This window comes from Boleophthalmus pectinirostris, unplaced genomic scaffold, assembly GCF_026225935.1.
Source record: "Boleophthalmus pectinirostris isolate CB_2022bp ecotype Guang Dong unplaced genomic scaffold, ASM2622593v1 HiC_scaffold_1, whole genome shotgun sequence".
Classification (NCBI taxonomy): Eukaryota; Metazoa; Chordata; class Actinopteri; order Gobiiformes; family Gobiidae; genus Boleophthalmus; species Boleophthalmus pectinirostris.
This window is the reverse complement of record NW_026570970.1, coordinates 22,747,126-22,765,286: the sequence shown is the minus strand read 5'-3', so window position 1 is coordinate 22,765,286 and position 18,161 is coordinate 22,747,126. Positions and strand designations below refer to the sequence as shown.

The 18,161-nt window shown below is 38.2% G+C and overlaps 1 protein-coding gene across 3 annotated transcripts in view; it reads right to left on the bottom strand.

Annotated features, from left to right (window-relative positions):
• man1a2 (mannosidase, alpha, class 1A, member 2) overlaps positions 1-18,161 on the bottom strand; it is a 95,332-nt gene that overhangs the window by 21,143 nt on the left and 56,028 nt on the right. For all 3 annotated transcript variants that reach the window (XM_055156022.1, XM_055155982.1, XM_055156051.1), the window contains 3 exons: positions 16,742-16,822; positions 2,046-2,140; positions 324-447 (listed from right to left, as the gene is read on the bottom strand). In XM_055156022.1, the coding sequence (XP_055011997.1) occupies positions 324-447; positions 2,046-2,140; positions 16,742-16,822 (300 nt within the window). The remainder of the gene's footprint in view (positions 1-323; positions 448-2,045; positions 2,141-16,741; positions 16,823-18,161) is intronic.

The following is an 18,161-nucleotide window of genomic DNA, read 5'->3' as shown; positions in this document are numbered from 1 at the left end:
GGACTGGTCATTTGAGGAGACATAAAAAAATCTACTTGTACGACATGTATGACAAGGTTTCTATTGTTAGAGTTATATTTTGATTTGAATGAATGTTAGAGTAAATTTGAGGCTTGAGTGTCCACCACTGCAATTTAATAAAAACCATAAGACTCCAGGTCAAACATGGGGTTTAAAGATGTTGCGCAACGTAAATGACCCGTTTCTATTATTAAGTAGTAGTTGTGGAGTAGATTAATATTGCAGTTTACAGTGCATGGAACGTAGAACTATTACGCAATTATGTGATTATGTAATTAGTTAGCGTAATCAAAGATGATTACCTTTTGGTAGTACACAGGGTTGCCCGTTAGGTAGGTGAGGTGGACAAACTCCATGTGTAGAGTCCCAAACTCAGCCAGAATACTGCTGCCAGCCGAGGCCCAGCCCCAGTTACGGCCAACACCACTGGACACAAGCACCAGTGAAGACCCAGCAAAGAGCAGAGAAAGACACAGGGAAATTAGCAATGCAAGTCACAGACAAAAATTACATGACACAGCTGACTCAGCAACTACTCAACCAAAAATTATATATCAAATACTAAAACATCAAAACTTTGGTTAGAATGACACATAGTTCAATGTCTCTCTGAAATCTGAAGTAGGCCACATTGATTTGATAATGATGTGCAAATGTTAAATCATAAAATTATGAGAAAATGGGAACAAGCACAAAAATGAAGGGCAAATATTGAAATTAAGTGGGAGATAAGAACAAAGTTGAAACATTTGTGTACTAAAAAAAAAAAAAATATATATATATATATATATATATATATATATATATATATATGTATATATACCTAATATTTGCATGACTGGAACTAATTTGATACCTTTATCAGTATGATAAATCTGTTTAAAATATGCGCACACCATTAAATGTAATTGAATGCATAAATACACAATTAGCAGTATTTTATGTTTAGAGAGAATTTGAAGTTTCAGAATACATAAGAAGTAGTAGTGAAGTAGGAAGTATGGATCCAGCTTTTTCAGTACCAATTCCAATACTATAACTATCTGCTGATACCCAGTATGAGTAGTTTTGTGTGTAAAAAAATCTTCTTCTTCTTAATAAAAAGTCTGTATTAATAACTTCCCAGATCAATGAGGCTATATTTAGACAGCAGCATGAAGAGACCCAAATCACCCCTATGTGACCTGTATCTAATCTTTCAGCGACAGTATGAACGACACAGATCTGATTTTTTTAAACACGACCCAAGCCACTTGGATATGTGCTCCTAAAACTGATACATATCCGATCTTTTGACATGCGACATTCTGAATGGCCAGATCGCATTCATCCCACCTACATGTCATCAACAATCTACAAATGTCAGTATGTTGTGCTGAAGTAGGCGGAAACTGGAAGAAGTACAAGCACTCACAAATGTACACAAATGTTTTTCTCATCATATGAAAATTATGTATGAATTCTGTGTCAGTGAAACAGTGATGCACATATCAATCCCACCACTCTTGGCTGCGACTCCGCAACCACATGTTCCTTTCTACAGACATTGCTGCCACTGACCCACAAAAATCCAGGGCCAAAAACCTCGTCCTTCTCCTTCTCCTTAAAACAAATAAGCTGTTCAGGCTCTGGTACAACAGCAACTTTAAAATCTCCACGTGCTCAATGCTCGTGTCCATGTTTAGGCTACTTCTGTAAACACTCAGCACGCTTACTGCATGTGAAGTCCTCGTGTCCTCCAATGCGCACGCCGGACACTTTTGGGGTGTTTAAAGTTCACACTGGAGATCACATACAAGTCATATTTAACTGGAAATGTGAACGACCTTGCAAAAAAAATTGGATATCACAAAAAATCCTAATTGAGCATTAACCTGCCGTCTGAACGTAGTCTAAATGTATGGGATAAGAAGTAATTACTAGTGTTAAGTCAAATTTGGCTAATTTGTAAGTTACTAAGTTATAGTAAGCGCTTGCCCCATTATGCTTTTACTACAACATGAAGGGTCCATCGAGATACTGACGTCTTTAAGTTGACCATAGCCCAGGGGATTCCAGTGGGAGTGTTAAAGGCAGGGATGAGCTTTTCCGCCAGCTGCACCGCTTTCATCTTGAAAACCTAAAATACAAAAACAAAGAAAACAGATGCATTTAGATGCTGGTGTTGCACAGATTCTCACTACAAAAAAAAAAACAAAAAAACTTTGTATTCATTTGTATGTCAATTTGTAGACTTTTTTCAAAGTATTTCAAACTAGTTTCAACATATCCATTTATTATTTCATGAAAAATATCAGTGAATGGAGTAAGAGTATACAGTATGCTCACACTACTAAAATCAAAATGTTAGGGTTTGGGTTGTGACCTCAAGTTAGTTGAAATAGATTTTGTACTTTTTCAGTGAGTTACAGACATGAACTTAACAAGAAAGAAAGAGAGAAAAACTAGCGACAGGCAGGGCCTGACATTGCTGAACTGATTTATGAAGACAGCTGGCAATTTCACTTTGAACAGAATGCCAGAGAATAAAAGTAAAATGCTCGTAGGAGATGGAGACAAAGATTACACGAGTAGATACAAACATAAAGAGTGATGGTGGAAAAATAGACGCGTGTCCGATTTCAGATTACACGGCAGCGGAGAGATGAAGAATGTAGCAGACAGTGATGTTTTGCCTTGAGATGCCAATCAAAAACATGAAAGAACACAAGCTATGGTGGTTCTTACTGCTTACTAACAAGCAAACAATACAAGCCAAATGTAAATGCAGATCTGCTTAGAAAACAAACATCTGAAGACAGACACATTCAAAATAGATATTCAACAAAGGAATAGCAAATTTGGGAAATGCAAATACTAGAATATAAATAGATTAAAAAATGAGAGAGAAAGAGCACAAAACATCCTTTAAGCCAACAAACAACAAACTGAACTTCATAGTTTGTAGCTACATTTTGTAATAAGGTTGAAAGGTCAATTATTATTGAAAGGGGCTGTTAAAAATCAGATATTAACCAATACTAAAACTAGTATTGAAACTGGGTAGATATTTGAGCAAGTACTGATACTCAAAAAGCCACACTCACAGCACAGAAGTGAACCTTTCCTGAATAGCTTTAGAATGGTCTTGAGTAAAGTATGGAACATACCTGGACGACTGAGGGATTACGCAGATACTTTGATAGTTCATATTAAAAATGTTAATGATCGATCCTGGATGAGTTTAAACTGTGAAATCTAAATATAATCATAAATGGAAAACCTTGTAATGCTTGTCATATTTTAATACACTTTATATATATTTTGCCTCAATTAGAATTGAAAACACATACAAAACAGGTCAACTTTTTCCATTAAGAATCTATTCACATTATAATAAACTGCACAAGGGTTGAGTTGTGCATTCAGATGAGCAACAGTGGCTTTCACATAGAGCCAGATGGAGGCTGATTCATCAACAATCTGTCAGAGAGGCCACTTTTATAGAGACACTGGATCTATGGAAAATTCTGAGTAAAGTGAGGGGGAGCTAGAGCACATGCTGCTGTTTGCTGAATGCTTAAGCAGCCGTCCAGCCACTCACGGAGGACTCAAGAGGTCAAACTGAGCTGAAACTGGCCGCGGCAAAAACAAAGAATGGGATAAAAATGTTCAGAGTAGGGCTGGACCTTGTTTTTACTTAAAAAAAATAAAATAAATCCTATTGATACTTTGCAGTGACGTCATGCTGCAGTGTATTTCTATTAGTGAAAAATTCAGCAGTTACCATGGTGATACAATGCACACATTAGCAATAACTGCCAAAAAAAAAAAAAAAAAAAAAAAAAAAAAAGGATTTGAACACATTTGTAATTTTATGTGTGAGAGACTTGTTTAAAAGCACAAATCAGATCACTTGTTATAGTTCTGGCTAAGTCAGTTCTTTATGGTTAGATTGTGTTAAAATAAAGACCAGATTAAAGTCTAACTTGAGGAACAAATCTTTAGACAGAGCAGAGCCTGCAGTTAGCATCACACCCCCAGGGAATGTTGTTGACTTCAGCTGTATGGTATGAATTATCAATCTAACCAATCTGACCAATCTAACTCAATTTTTATTCACCTTTATTAAAAACCAAATACAAATGGCTTTCACTATGAATGCTTAAATATACAGATGTTTCATCATTGCCATTTGACCCAAGAAATTATCACATTTCTTCCTCCAAAGTCTAAAGTTTTCTTAAAAAATATACACTGTTATAGACAAAGGACTGGCTCTTATGCTTAAATAACCCAAGCTGATCATTGAAATTACAAATCACTGAATCTCAATCAGTTAAAATGTAATTAATTGCACATCTGTGATTGAGAGCATTGGAAACAAGGGAAAGTGTGCATGAGAAAAAGGGACATTATCACTACACTACAATCATGTTTAAGAATTTAAGACAACGCAGTAATGAGATTTACAAAGACCAATGGTCTCATAAGAATTAACCTGCATGTTCTATTGGATAAACAAGATGCAAAAAATATGTTTGAGTTGACTAATGTAACTAAACCAGGCCAAACAAAAGCTTGCCTTCAAAACAAATTACCACACTTTATGCTAATTGATATGCTAATTCTAGTTTAGGGCAGATGCACTAAAATGTTTTGATGGAATAATGGCAGACAACACAATTTGTTTGGACAGGAAATGATAAAAAATTTATTTATCTGCATTTTGCCCATCTCTGCAGCTATACTTGAAAGCTATTGCAGTGACATTTGCAAAGCCCATTTCCTGGGCTTTGAAATAACAGTTTCCTTGTATCCTCGTATGCTCCGTTTGACTGTGTGGGTCCGCTCAGGTTTGGCCATGTCTGTCTCGTCATCATAAACCTCTCCACTGATTCGTAACCTGTCTGTTGGCAGCACACAGCAGCTCTTTACAAACTCCATTGCATTTTATTATCAGAGGTGCTGCTGCCGATGTCACGGAGAAGGGCTATGATCCAAGAGGCTCATGAGGGCAGACAAAGATAAAACTTTAGCTTTATGATAATCATCTGTCTCTCTGCTCCCATCTGCACGCGGACATGTGCTACAAAGACCCTCAGGAGATAGGGGCCAGCCTTCTAAAGCATCAAGGGCAGAGTTATTGGTTGTGAAGCGATGTAAGCTGCTGAGACAGGTAAAGGAGAGAGATAATTAGCGCCTGTGCATTTCCCTTATCTCATTCAGCCATGGAGCTTTAGTATGGGGCCAAAGGGCGGCCTGATTCTCTTTATGGGGTTGAGGAATGTTAACTTTCTCCACAAATTTCTGAAATGTTATACATGTCATACAGAAAAAAAGTGAGGTAATCTGTATCTATTCTACTCTGACCTCTCAATAATATAATAATATAGTAAAATAATAATATAATATAGTATAGTATTATATAGTAGCACAATATAGGTATTACACTAAGGTATGACAAACAAAAACACTGAATGTAATTGATGCTTTAATGAATGAATTTAAATTAGTTCAATACTGAGTATGTGTGTCCCTATTAAAAAAAAAGTATACCTTTGCATTACCTCAGGGACAAAACTGCAAACTACTATCTTTCACTGCATACTGTTCATTTCAATACTCATACTTTCCATCTTATTGAAACAGAAACAACACAGAGCAACAATCCATGCAGCAAGTCGAGAAACGCAGCATAATCCCTATAGTGGATTTGCTTGACTTTGTGAAGTTCAATATTAACAAAATGTCAACCGTTGCTTGTCACACACTATACACGTTCCGTTCATGTCCTTGACAGATCCTCAAATCACTGCAGCATATCACCCTTCGGGCCGTGTGCATCTATCCTGTGGACATCATATTCACTGTAGCAGGACGGCCAGATTAGGATATTCAGAGCTTCGAGGGAAAATCCTTGGAGAGGACAGGCCTAGACAGTTTGTTGTCTGGTCAGGCCGAGCTCCTAACTTTTCCCTGTTGCCCTGACAGCTTTAGTGTTGAGCAGCCTTTTAAAATGCATTACTGCACTTTTCAAAATCGATCACTGAAGGATATACTCTCTCACTGAACACAAATAGCACACACACTTGCATAATAGCACAATGCGCACACACAGAAGAGATGCACCTGGTGTAGCCTGACAAAAGGGCAAGGTCATATGGTTGGTTAAGCTTAGACTGGTAGAAGGTGATGCTCAAAAACACCCTACAGTCTGAAATATAAACAGGTATGTAAACCACTATAAGGATTCAGAGAGGGCAACCCATATTACCAATCTCAAAATAATAGTATTTTAATTTACAAATAGTTCAAAGTACAATGCTAACCAAATCTTATCTTTACACGGCAATTTTAGGAATTTACAGAGCAGCACATTATCTTGAGAGGAATTACAATTTATGCTTTGTATTCTTCATCATGGCTGATCAGTTTACTTTGCCTTTCGTTTTTCGGCTTCAAGTTAAGCAGTGACCCGCAGATGTGAGGAGTTTGTTTGTGTGGAACAAATTCAAAGCTGTGGACAGCAGATTTAGAGTGGCTGTGAACTTGAAAATGCAGCGAGACATTGTGACCCTGTGAAGCCAATGACGGTTCTGCTGCTGGAGTTGAGGGTTTGATTTCTACTGAGACCAGTCCTTGAGCTGACTGTGGGTAGCTTCCGCAAAAGAGCTTTGGACGTAAACCTCTGCCAAATGGTGCCACAATGTTGGGTTCCATGGACAGAGAGAGAGATGCAATCTTGCATTCAAACATCACACTAAACTCAGACAATCATCCTCTTATTACACGAGGACAATGTTTGGGATCCAGATCACTACACACACAGTCTGCTAGATGGGGACGGTAAGGACAAGTAAAACAAATACTGCAATACTCAAGATTAAACCATAGGTAATCTCTTCTTTAGTGTTGATGTGGTGACAATTTGTGACACAAATATGCCATAACACAGATGGCTACTGTCTAGATTAGGAAGATAGAAGATTCACTTTTACCAGCATACTGTATATTATATTTGACAATATTGATCTAATACAAATCAGTAAAGCTATGAAAGGGTGTGTGATACTGTAGATCCTCCTGATGATATTATGGGTAACAATCAGCAATCAGCAGGTTTGTTTAAATAAAAAAAGGGGGGTGGGGGTTATTGTTATATTTTATGGTATAGTTAATATTCTACTTTCGCATAGCTCTAAAATGGCTGCAATATACATTTTTCGATATTTTCCACCCTTAAAGCATCTGAAATTTACGATCAGTAATGTTCCAGAAATATACCATTATTAGGTAGAAGTTTTGCAAGATACTGGGATAAAATTACAACTTTTCAGAGATCATTTACTCCTGAACTGGAAGCTACACACTTCATACTTGTATTTTTTTTCCCTTACCGTAGTGCAAAACATACACAATCTCTGCTTAGGCCTGCAAAGAACACTCAAAATCTTGATGCCTCACTTTCACTTTAGGTCTCCTCAGAGTACAGCATCGTCCACAAATGTTCTGATTAAGACCATAGACAGTGGAGGTAGTGCCGATAATAAGTACTGACCCAACTTGCTTAATAAGATCAGCAGTTTTCACAAGGCAATAAATGAAAGCACCAGCATAGTCCCTGATGGATGATGCAGGCCACTGTTGACATGTAATGGAGCCTCCTAACGGGATTAAGGAGTCGTCTGTGAAATGTGCTGAATGAGGCGGCGCAGTAAGAAGGCCCCCGAGGACCACCAGGAGAGACAGCATTAAGTCAGCCATCCTTCTGCTTTTACTGTATGCCATTCTCTACATCGCATTTGATGTTTTGCAATCAAATAGTTGACAGGTTGCGTTCCTGTTTTAGAATTTGAGGTCATGATTTCAGATGGAGGGTGTGGGCAAATATAACTGAGAGATTTGCAAAAAAAAATCGAAATTTATGAGCCACAGTTGTTGAACATTATCATTAATTGTTTTGTTTTGGATAAGCTCCACTAATTTGCCATATCAATTTTACGTCTTTAAGTAATTTTAACAAGCAACAATCACTTTTTCGGGGGTTCAATAATGGCCCCACTTCTTCAAGCTATTGTGAATATAAAATGTATTTGTGTAGACAGAGAAGACATTGAACTTTGTGCCAATGTATGCCTTAATATGAGCTATTAACCATGTATCAGGTTAACAAATATGCAAACAGACTTTAAATTCTACCACAGAATTCTGATCTTTCCTCCAAATCAATTATAAACTATAGTGATTTACATAGAATGTTGCAGTGGCCCATGAACACACCCTATATTACAGTGACGGACAGCAAATAGCTCAAAAGACCTAGACCGATGCAGAAAGACATCATGGAATGGCTTTAATCATCATGGTATAGAAACACTTTTAAATATATTGTCTATTGAGTGTTACTGAAGAGGTTCACACTACATCGAGCCTAGGAGCTGGGCGGTGCTGGCTGTTGCTAAGCCATAGTCCCACAGGAGAGCTCAAAATAGAACAAAGCTTCCTTGTTATACTTTAAAACAAAATGTGGGACATCTTTAAAGAGAAAAGCACTTGCAGTGGTCACATACACACACAAGGTAAAATTAGCAGGTACATACAAAGACTATAGAAGAATATGTTTTGTTCAAGGACTCAAGTGGCTTAGCTTGAGTATGCCATCGTAAGATAACAGACTTTTAATTGTTTAAGTACCAAAATATTAAACATTTTAATAGCAACAGCAATTTATAAATATATAAAGGGAATGCAGAGATTAAGGTAAAGATCAAACTTTTCTGGTTGGAGGTCTGTCATCTTCATGGTGATGTTATTGCTTTACCTAAAATGCTCCTCAGTGTTGCTTTAAACATTTCTATTTTTACAGGCAGTATTATTGCTCAAAAATTACTTGAAAAATATGGATTCTTTACTTTGACCAGGCTCACCCCAGAGATCTAACCTGTGGCTGGTGGTGTCATCTGCTTGTCTCTTGAGAAATGTACGTTTAGCACCATACTGTGGGACAGTCAAGCCAAAGCAATAATATCTCCAGTAAGACACAGAGAAGACAGGCCATTACACAGTACACCTTTAAGCTCACAGTAGTAGTGTTTTAAACCCAAGGCCTAAGACTCATAGCAGCATAGACCAATTGTGCACTATTGATTGAATAGGGAAAGTAGGGTGGCTTGTGGGAAAAGGTTTAATTCCTTGCTGGAAACTTCGCCAAACTAATGCAATATTGAATTAAGTTTGATGACAAAGAGTCAGGCTTTTTAATGCAGCTGCAGTAGTTCTCAACTCTGAGCTGAATATTTCACTTGCACTGCTGCACACCTGTGAGTGGTCACTATTAATTCATGGCATCTTTCTCTTGGTTTCTCCTGCCGTCCACTTCCTCCTCTGGCCTCATTATATTAACTCTTAGCTACAGTTCATTATTTTTGCTCCCTATTAGGTGCACGCTCTGCTTCCTCACATCTTTTGCCTTGTCATATTAGTTACCAAAACCACTCATTCTTTCTCTGGACCCACTTCCCACTCGATTTCAATTCATCAATACTCATACAACTTTAATTACAGCTCTGAAGTAGTTTCTCACACTCCTATCTGAATTTCAGCAGACAGATTGACAGCATAAGCCTTGGTTCTTTTTTTTTTTTTAAAGTTTGTTTGCAAGTCCTTTATGTGAGTGAAAATCAGAAGCTGTTGAAGTTTTGAAAGCGTGTTGAGGTTGAGCAGCATTTGGTAATTGAGTATGTCATCAAAGGAAGGCTGTAATGAAAAATATCACTAGTATCAGCCACAGACGCTAAAGGGGGTAAACCAGGATTTACACTGCAAAGTAACATTCAATTCAGTTTGGGGACCACAGTTTGCAGATCATGTTGTCCTGTTGGTTTCATCAAACCAGGACCTGCAACATGCACCGGGGCAGTTTGTAGCAGACTGTCAAGTGGCTAGGATGAAGATCAGCTCCTCCAAATCTGAGGAAATGGTTCTCGGCCGGAAAAAGGTGGCTTGCCCTCTCCAGGTGGGTGGGGAGTCCCTGTTTCAAGTGGAGGAGTTCAAGTATCTCGGGGTCTTGTTCATGAGTGAGGGGAGGATAGAGCGTGAGATTGACAGGTGAATCAGTGCTGCGTCTGCAGTAATGAGGTCGCTATATCAAACAGTTGTGGTGAAGAGGGAGCTGAGCCAAAAGGCAAAGCTCTCGATTTACCAGTCAATCTACATAACTACCCTCACCTATGATCGTGAGGTTTGGGTAATGACTGAAAGGACAAGATCACGGATACAAGAGGTCGAAATGAGTTTCCTCCGCAGAGTGGTTGGGCCCTCATTCAGAGATAGGGTGAAGAGCTCAGTCACACGGGAGGAGCTCGGAGTAGAGCCACTGCTCCTCCACGTCGAGAGGAGCCAGCTGAGGTGGCTCAGGCCAGGTTCCAGATGCCTCATGGGGGCCTCCCTCGGGAGGTGTTCCAGGCATGTCTCACTGGAAAGAGGCCCTGGGGAAGACCCACGACATGCTGGTGGGACTATGTCTCTCAGCTGGCCAGGCAGGTCCTCCTGGAGGAGCTGGAGGAAGTGTCCAGGGCAAAGGAAGTCTGGGAGTCCCTGCTTGGACTGTTTCCCCACGACAAGGCCCCGGATAAGCGGGAAAAAAATGGATGGATGGAGTAACATTCAATACCTTTATTTTATTTTTTTTACAGATGATTTACAGATTTGGTTAATAGATTTGGATTTGCAATCATAAATTGGCAAAGATTAGGTAAAGAGTTTTGTGATGTAGGACTAGGGATACGTTGGCATGATAACTTTGACCAAAAATACAGTGTATGTACAGCAGTATATGGCGGAGTAAATAGACTTCCTAATTGAAAAGAAAAGTCTTTGTATGTTATGTAATGCTGCCTGCTTATGTGCTATTATTGATAGATATTTGGGGAAACAAATCAATTATCAGATAAAAGTAGGCTACAGTAATTGAAATAGACTTCCTTCCTGGTTTATATATAATCCCTCCTATTCACAGTATTAGGGATGATTTTGCCTAAAAAATTGTCAATTTTATTTCTCAAAATGTTTTATTTTTTCCCCCTTCTCCACTAAAAAATGTGCTGCAAACTACAGCAAATCGTAAAAACTGAAAAGATTATATTCAGTGACCATATTTAACCCATTGGCCATTGGGGAAATCTTTTATGAATGAGCTACAACATGCAGCCCCAATATTTATTTTGGAGTTACTGAATTCAAAGTCAGAGCAGCATGGCCCTGTGCTTGTGACTGCAGTAAATAGCCTTTGCATTGGAAATTGCATTGAAAATGCAAGAAAACTGAGAAAAAAAATCTTTATTTATTTTTTTTTTTTTTTTCTGGAGAATGGATTTGAATTTCAAATTCAATAAATGTCCTTTTTTGCCCAGCACTATGCAGTATTGATATTGTGATATGTCTAGTTTGTATTTAATCCTCTCCTCCTCACACTCTTAACCTCATTTCACGTGGCTTGCTGTCGGCCTGGGCTTTGATTTGAAGATGTCCAGGAGTGGAGGGCTTCTCCAGGCTGTTTGTTTGATCTCAGTGGGGAACATTTGACTTCATCTTCAAATGTATCAAGGGCAACAAGTGCAGAGCGGACAGCATTAACCCAATGACACATGCATCTACTTCCTAAAAGTACTTAGATCTCATTAAATCTGTGAAAGAGGTGAGTCTGACAGTTTGACAGTACTGATTAAAAAAAAATCTAAGAAACCAATCCTTAAGAGTGTTTAAAACGCACTATGTAACTTTGGTGGAGGGCCAAATTACAGGTTAGATCCATAGAGATGACCCCAGTTTCAGCATTAAAACAGATATTTTAATAAATAAAACAAATAAATCAAACGCCATACTGTGGAACATTTCATTAGTTTCACTGAGGTGACGAACACTCCATCAGAAAAGTTACAGAGTACATCTTTAATTATTTACTTTCATGTTGCTGTTGCTATAGTGAATGTCCACTGCAATGAGAGTTTTTTAGTTTACTGCAGGAGGCTTAAGCAATGCATCATTGAAATACCTTTCTATAATATTTTGCAGACATGCTCCCATGACAAAGAATGGATCTTGGTAAGAATTAGGTCAATACAGAAATTATTGAAATACTTTTCTAGGGCCAGTGTTGATGTTGAATGTTTCATAATGAATTAGTCATTGCATTACTGTTGCCAAAATCAGTATTTTTCATATTTGTTATTTCTACTTCACTTTCCTTGCCTTATGTTACACACCTCTGTCCTGACATGAGACTTGAGGCCAGCATTTTCACATGTCACAGTTATTACAGTATAATTTCATGTGTCTCATCTCTTCCAAGCTGTTTGTAATCACAGCCAAATCCTACTTTTAAATATTTTTCAGGCTATGCTGTTTTCTAGGTGCTGGGCTGGGTCACTTTACTTTCTCCATTAGCATTGTTATCACAGTCGCACACCGCTCTGTCATTGGGTGTCTTTGTCTCTCTGTAGCGTGTGGTTAGAGTGTAGCATGATCCCAGCACAGTAGGCACTAGGCAGAGAGGCTCGTCTTTCTGAAGCCCTCCTCTCATTATGCCACATCACAGGCCTCTGCTCGGGCACTGACCTTCTACCACTGCGGCCATCTGCTGTTCCTCTTGCCAAACTGTCCCGTCATTTCAGCTCCAATGAATTTCAGGAGAACAAGGGGTTAGATGGCAGCTTTTTACTGGTCTATGATTCAAGTTTCCAAAGTTGGAAACGGTCTCATTATTAAAAAAAACTATATCTGAAATTGTGAATGGCACCCCTAAATTATACACAGTACTACATGTTTATCTAGATCTACTGTGAAATAAGTTAATAATTGAATAATTGTGATTAAACAAACAATAAAAAACAGTATTGCAGTATTTTTTTATGAGTTATGTTTCTGTAAGGGAAACCATCTTAATAACTAGGCTGTGGGCACAAATGGATGTAGTGGAAACCCTGTACTACAAGTCTGTTATGATATATGTTAAAATATATTTTGCAGATTCAGACTAAGTGGTAGTTTGGCCCCTTTGCAAAAAAATGAACCTTCTGCATATCACTAAATATTATTTCAGAGTCAGACCTTTCTCCGAATCCATATAAAATCACAAACCACTGAACAACATGCTCGCTTTAACACTTGTACAGTTAAGCTGCCGAGCGGAGAGATCGACTGCAGGATTTAGGAACAAGAGCCAATAAATGCTGGGAAGAAATGAGGCGTGAAGTTAGAAGGGAAAAAGAGAGGGAAAAGCCAAGAGAATAATCAAACTAGAGCCACTGGAAACATTGGAAAACATTTCAATTCACAGACAGAAATTGCAGATTCAAAGTGTACTTGACAAGGTTTAAGCCCTGTTACAATTGATCTTTGACTTATATACATAAATTGTAGTTCAATATTGTTGTAAAACATAATAGCTATGAAAATAGTTCTGTGATTAAACTTCATTTTGGCAAATTGGAGCTAAAGCCATAAGTTAAACAAACACTATTTCTAGTTAATGTTGCATTGTTTTAGCATAAGTTTTAAGGAATGAAAAGGCTCCAGTATCCAAGCCAGGCAAGCATTAGTTAATTGGGCAAGTGTAAGTAAGTGGTTTGTTGGCTGTGGAACACTTAAGTAGTGAAATTATACTTGATTGCCAAAAAAAATGCCATTATAACTAAATTTGTCCATTAAGTAAGGTATTAATACTTTTGAATGTGGGTGCATAAAGCATTTCATATGGAACTGCATGAAAGTTTTCACTGGCAAAGTATTCAAGGTAACTGCAGATAGGACCTCCTTTGACTTTTACCAGTTTTGTGTTTTATCTGACCATGGTAAGGTCAGTTAAATTGGTCTTTATTATTGAGCATAAAAATGACTCCTTGGGCCATAGATAAAAAGGTAGCAGTAAAACAGGGTAAATCTGATGGGAAAAGTGGGAGATGACAAAAGAGCAGATGATCCCATTAGCTCTAAAAGACAGGTGGCATGAGGCACACAAAAGACTCACAATACAACAGAAAACAGCAGTGAGGGCATTAGAAAGAGAGAGGGGATCAGAGAATACACTTGGGAACAGACATGGCATAATCCAGGAAGCAGGAAATGTTTTGGGTCATTAAAATGTCCTCAGTTTCAAAGCATTTGGCAGTAACAAGAGCTTATCACATGCACTTTATCTTACATCTCTTATTTTGCAGTAACTGACTCCATAAGCAGCTTCCAATCTTTCACAGCACACAATCATCATGGGGATGTTATGCTCTGATATGACTGCTGAATCTGACTAATATTAAAGTGCCTGTACAGCCTAAAGGGAGGGATCGTTGCATTTCTGGCTTCGGGAGGAAAGTTAAGTGATTCAAAAAGACATTGGTTTCGGACACAACAAATAAAGTTAGAGGAATTTAGACTGCACATTTCAAAATGGAAAAGAAAGCAAGTGGCCAGTAGTTGCCAGACAATAGCCACAATTATATGTTCTGAGTAGGGATGACAATATTAATCATTTTTTCAATTACCACAAATATTTAAGGCTATGCTAGGTTAACCATAGGGTTATCGTAGGGTCTACCACAGAAATGTGTGTCAAGATGCAACACGGAGCACAATGCTGTATTTAAATTGCTATATTTATTTTCAGCGTGTATGTCCAAGTGGAGCACAGTGTGCTACTCTCTATTAAAATGAAAGGTAGGAGTATTTTCCTATTTTTGGTACAAAAAACTTTACATTTGGGAGATTTTTACATGAAAATGTGTGTGTTTCCACCTCATGCACTGGACTTCTGTAGGCCATGGTTCAGTTATCTGGTTGTAATTTTATGGCTTAGGGATTTACTGTAATGACAGTTTTGTCTTTGTAACAAATCCACCACAATATACAATGGATTCACCTTCATTGCTCAGTCATTTGAGTGTGCACATTAAATACAATTATTTGTTTAGTTTTTTTTACGAGTATTCTAACTTCAATACCTAGTTACTAATCAATACTAAAACTAATATTTAAAGTAAATAATTTTCTGGGATCGTATCAATACTGAATTATATACATAAACACAACAAAGAAGGACCTTGAATAGTTTTTGAATTACATTGATCTATAACAAAGCTATAATATCAACTATATCATTTTTGTTGAAAATCACATTATGCTATATAAAACATAGCATGTAGCATTTTCCTTAGTATTGAAATTTATTTTGAAACATTAATATTGTAACAACACAAAGTGCAACAAACCCAGGCACCATAGAGAGTCCTTCTAGACCTCTGCTCACCCATATTCAGAAGCTGCAGCTCAGTCCAACATGCCACCTTCATCTGTTCACACCCTGCTTCTCATTTCCTCCCCACTCCAGGCGTCATCCTTGGCACTTTTTAAAACCATTCAGCTTGCTGCTTTATATTCATGCAGTTGCACACAATTTCCCCCGGGGATCTGCCCAGAATCAACCATTTATTCTGCTTTGGGTTGACTGGAGCAGTTGGAGGGTTAAGTGCCTTGCTCAAGGACATGTCCACAGTGAGGATGAAGAATGGCTCTTTCTGGCCAACTTTCTCTCATTTATCAGGCTCATTTCTCCATGTCCTTCTGCTTTTCAACAACATCAAGTCCAACATTTACTTGGCCACACTGTCCCTGCACGGCCCAGTCAGGATATTGTATTTAATTGACATCCATTAGCTATCAGCTATTCTTCCTGGAGACCTATATTGCATGTTTTTTGGGTTGATGGGGGAAACTGGAGACCCACCCAGAGACAGGGAGAACATGCAAACTCCACACAGAAAGGCCTGGGCGACCCGGGGATCGAAATCCAGAACCTTCTTGCTGTAAGGCATGGGTGCTAGTCATTCAGCCACCGTGCCACTAAATAAGTTCATAGGATAAGTTTAAAGGTGCACCATAAAGTAACTTCTGGCGGAGGATCCGCTGCTTACTTGTCTCCATGGAGATGTTATTGCTTTGCATGAAATGTTCAATAACATGGTATAAAAAATATCAATCGTGCATTTATTAAATTACTGATGTTTTTTACTGCTCAAAAACCTTGACAAGCATGCATTCTTACATTCTCACAATGTGTGAGGCTGCCGGACCTGTAACTTGTCCTGGTGGCACCACCGCAATTACATTTCCATGGACACAAGTCTAGCTTGTGTCCTCCATCCAAAAATTTACATTAGTGCACTTTTTTATGCAGTATTGTAACACGGACTGGGAAATACGACAGAATAAAATATAATTGTAATTATAAACCATTAAGGTTTTCTGTTTAAAGCTATGCAGCACTCTACTTTTCCTCTCCTGATCAGTCAATCTACGCCTTGCCCTGAGTGACTGACACGTGGACTAAGCCACTTCAATCATAGTGAGGTGTAAACTCCTTTCCTTTACCACCTCTATAACCAGCCTTGAAACATAAGAATGTTGATAAAAACCCAATCCACTTTTTTTCCACACGTGGTATTACTTCAACATCAGAAATATCTATTTTCAAAAACAACATTTCAAAGACTACAGCTACATGTAAATTCATGTTTGAACTGACAAAGCCAACAGCAATCAATCACAAAAGTGTTGATTTTAAAATGTGTATCTTCCCAATGGATATAACTAGAAGGCCAGGGTTTGAAATTTCAAGACCTGATCCAAGACAAAAACAATCTTTTTTGGAAACCTTAAATCAAACTCATTGTGTGAATTGGGTGCTCACCTCCTGTCCTGAGAGGTAGTATGCAGCCAGGAGACCTCCAATGAAACGGATGTTGACCTCAAACACCGACACCTCGGCATTCTGGGAAAACAAAAAAGCAGAATACGTTAAAAATAAGTAAAGTTACAAAAATCTGCACATTTTAATTTTGCTTGAAATAGTAATGCAAATGCTGTTTATATCCCTGAAAGGAAATCTGCACACCACGGCTGTTCATTTAGCATGGAGATTACATTGCCCTTGAGTGCTGAAAAAGCACACAGAAGAAAATTAAGCATAAACCCAGATTTGTTTTCTCTGTTTATGCATGTGCCATTTGAAAATGTGATTTGGTAGGCCAGTCCCAGGAGAGGCTACCCCATAAACAAGGCCTGGTTAAAAGAGCGCCTGCAGTGGAAACAGATAGGACACAGAGGAACCATGCTGCTCGTGCAATGACGCATAAGAGCACCACACAAGAGCTTTGGTATTAATTCATTTTTCCCATGACACATCAACACAGCAGGCCCACCGGTCTCTAGTGAAACAACATCATGTAATGGTGGAAAATTCAACATCTGTTCAAGGAGTGTTTTCAGGGAGTTTATTGGCAGAGTACTGAGAGGGTCACTAGTACCATGCTAATGCACAAACCATCTGTAATTAAAATCTGCAATTCAAAAAGGAAAAGACTGGCAATTTTTCAAGGGTGCACTCAAGGAAAGGAAAACATTTTATAAAATATATCACAGAAATATTAAGACTGTTCACAGTGCAATACCTACTAGCAAAAACACAGTCAGTCATCAGACCTCCTGAAGACATGTTCGGATTGTCGGATTGTATAAACAGAATAACTGTGTCCAATTAAGACTTGTTAACTATGGTGATTTAGCATAGCATAGATTGTTAATGTGATTTTTAGCAGATGGAATCACCTCTCCATAGATCTCTGCCTTCCTGGAAATAGTGAAAAGTCACATAGCACACCTTTAATTTAAAAAAAACAAAACAAAAAGAGGCAGAAAGGTTATCAGAGTTCATGGGCTGACAGTGAAAAACTTGTCGGCACTTTGCAGGATGTATAATATAATTAACTGCTTTTAATTCATCTACTGTGAAGTCTGCCTCAAGATTTTATTTCATTTTCAGAAACAATGTAATTTAGCAGCAGCAAGCTTTTAATCAATGTGTGTCTCTAACGTGGAGTATCTTTCCAAACCGCTGTTTCAATTAAAGTTGGGCCGATTTAAACTTCACTTTAAAGACTAGGACAGAAGTGTGATTGTGTGCTAGCATTACAGCGTATGAGCTGCTCACGAAACAGTGTGAGAGATAATAAAAGGATATTCAGTGCAATATTAAAAACCAACGCTGAGGTGAAATGAGAAAGAGCTCTCAGCACAAAGCGCATATTATTCTTCCTGTACATGAAGTGTGA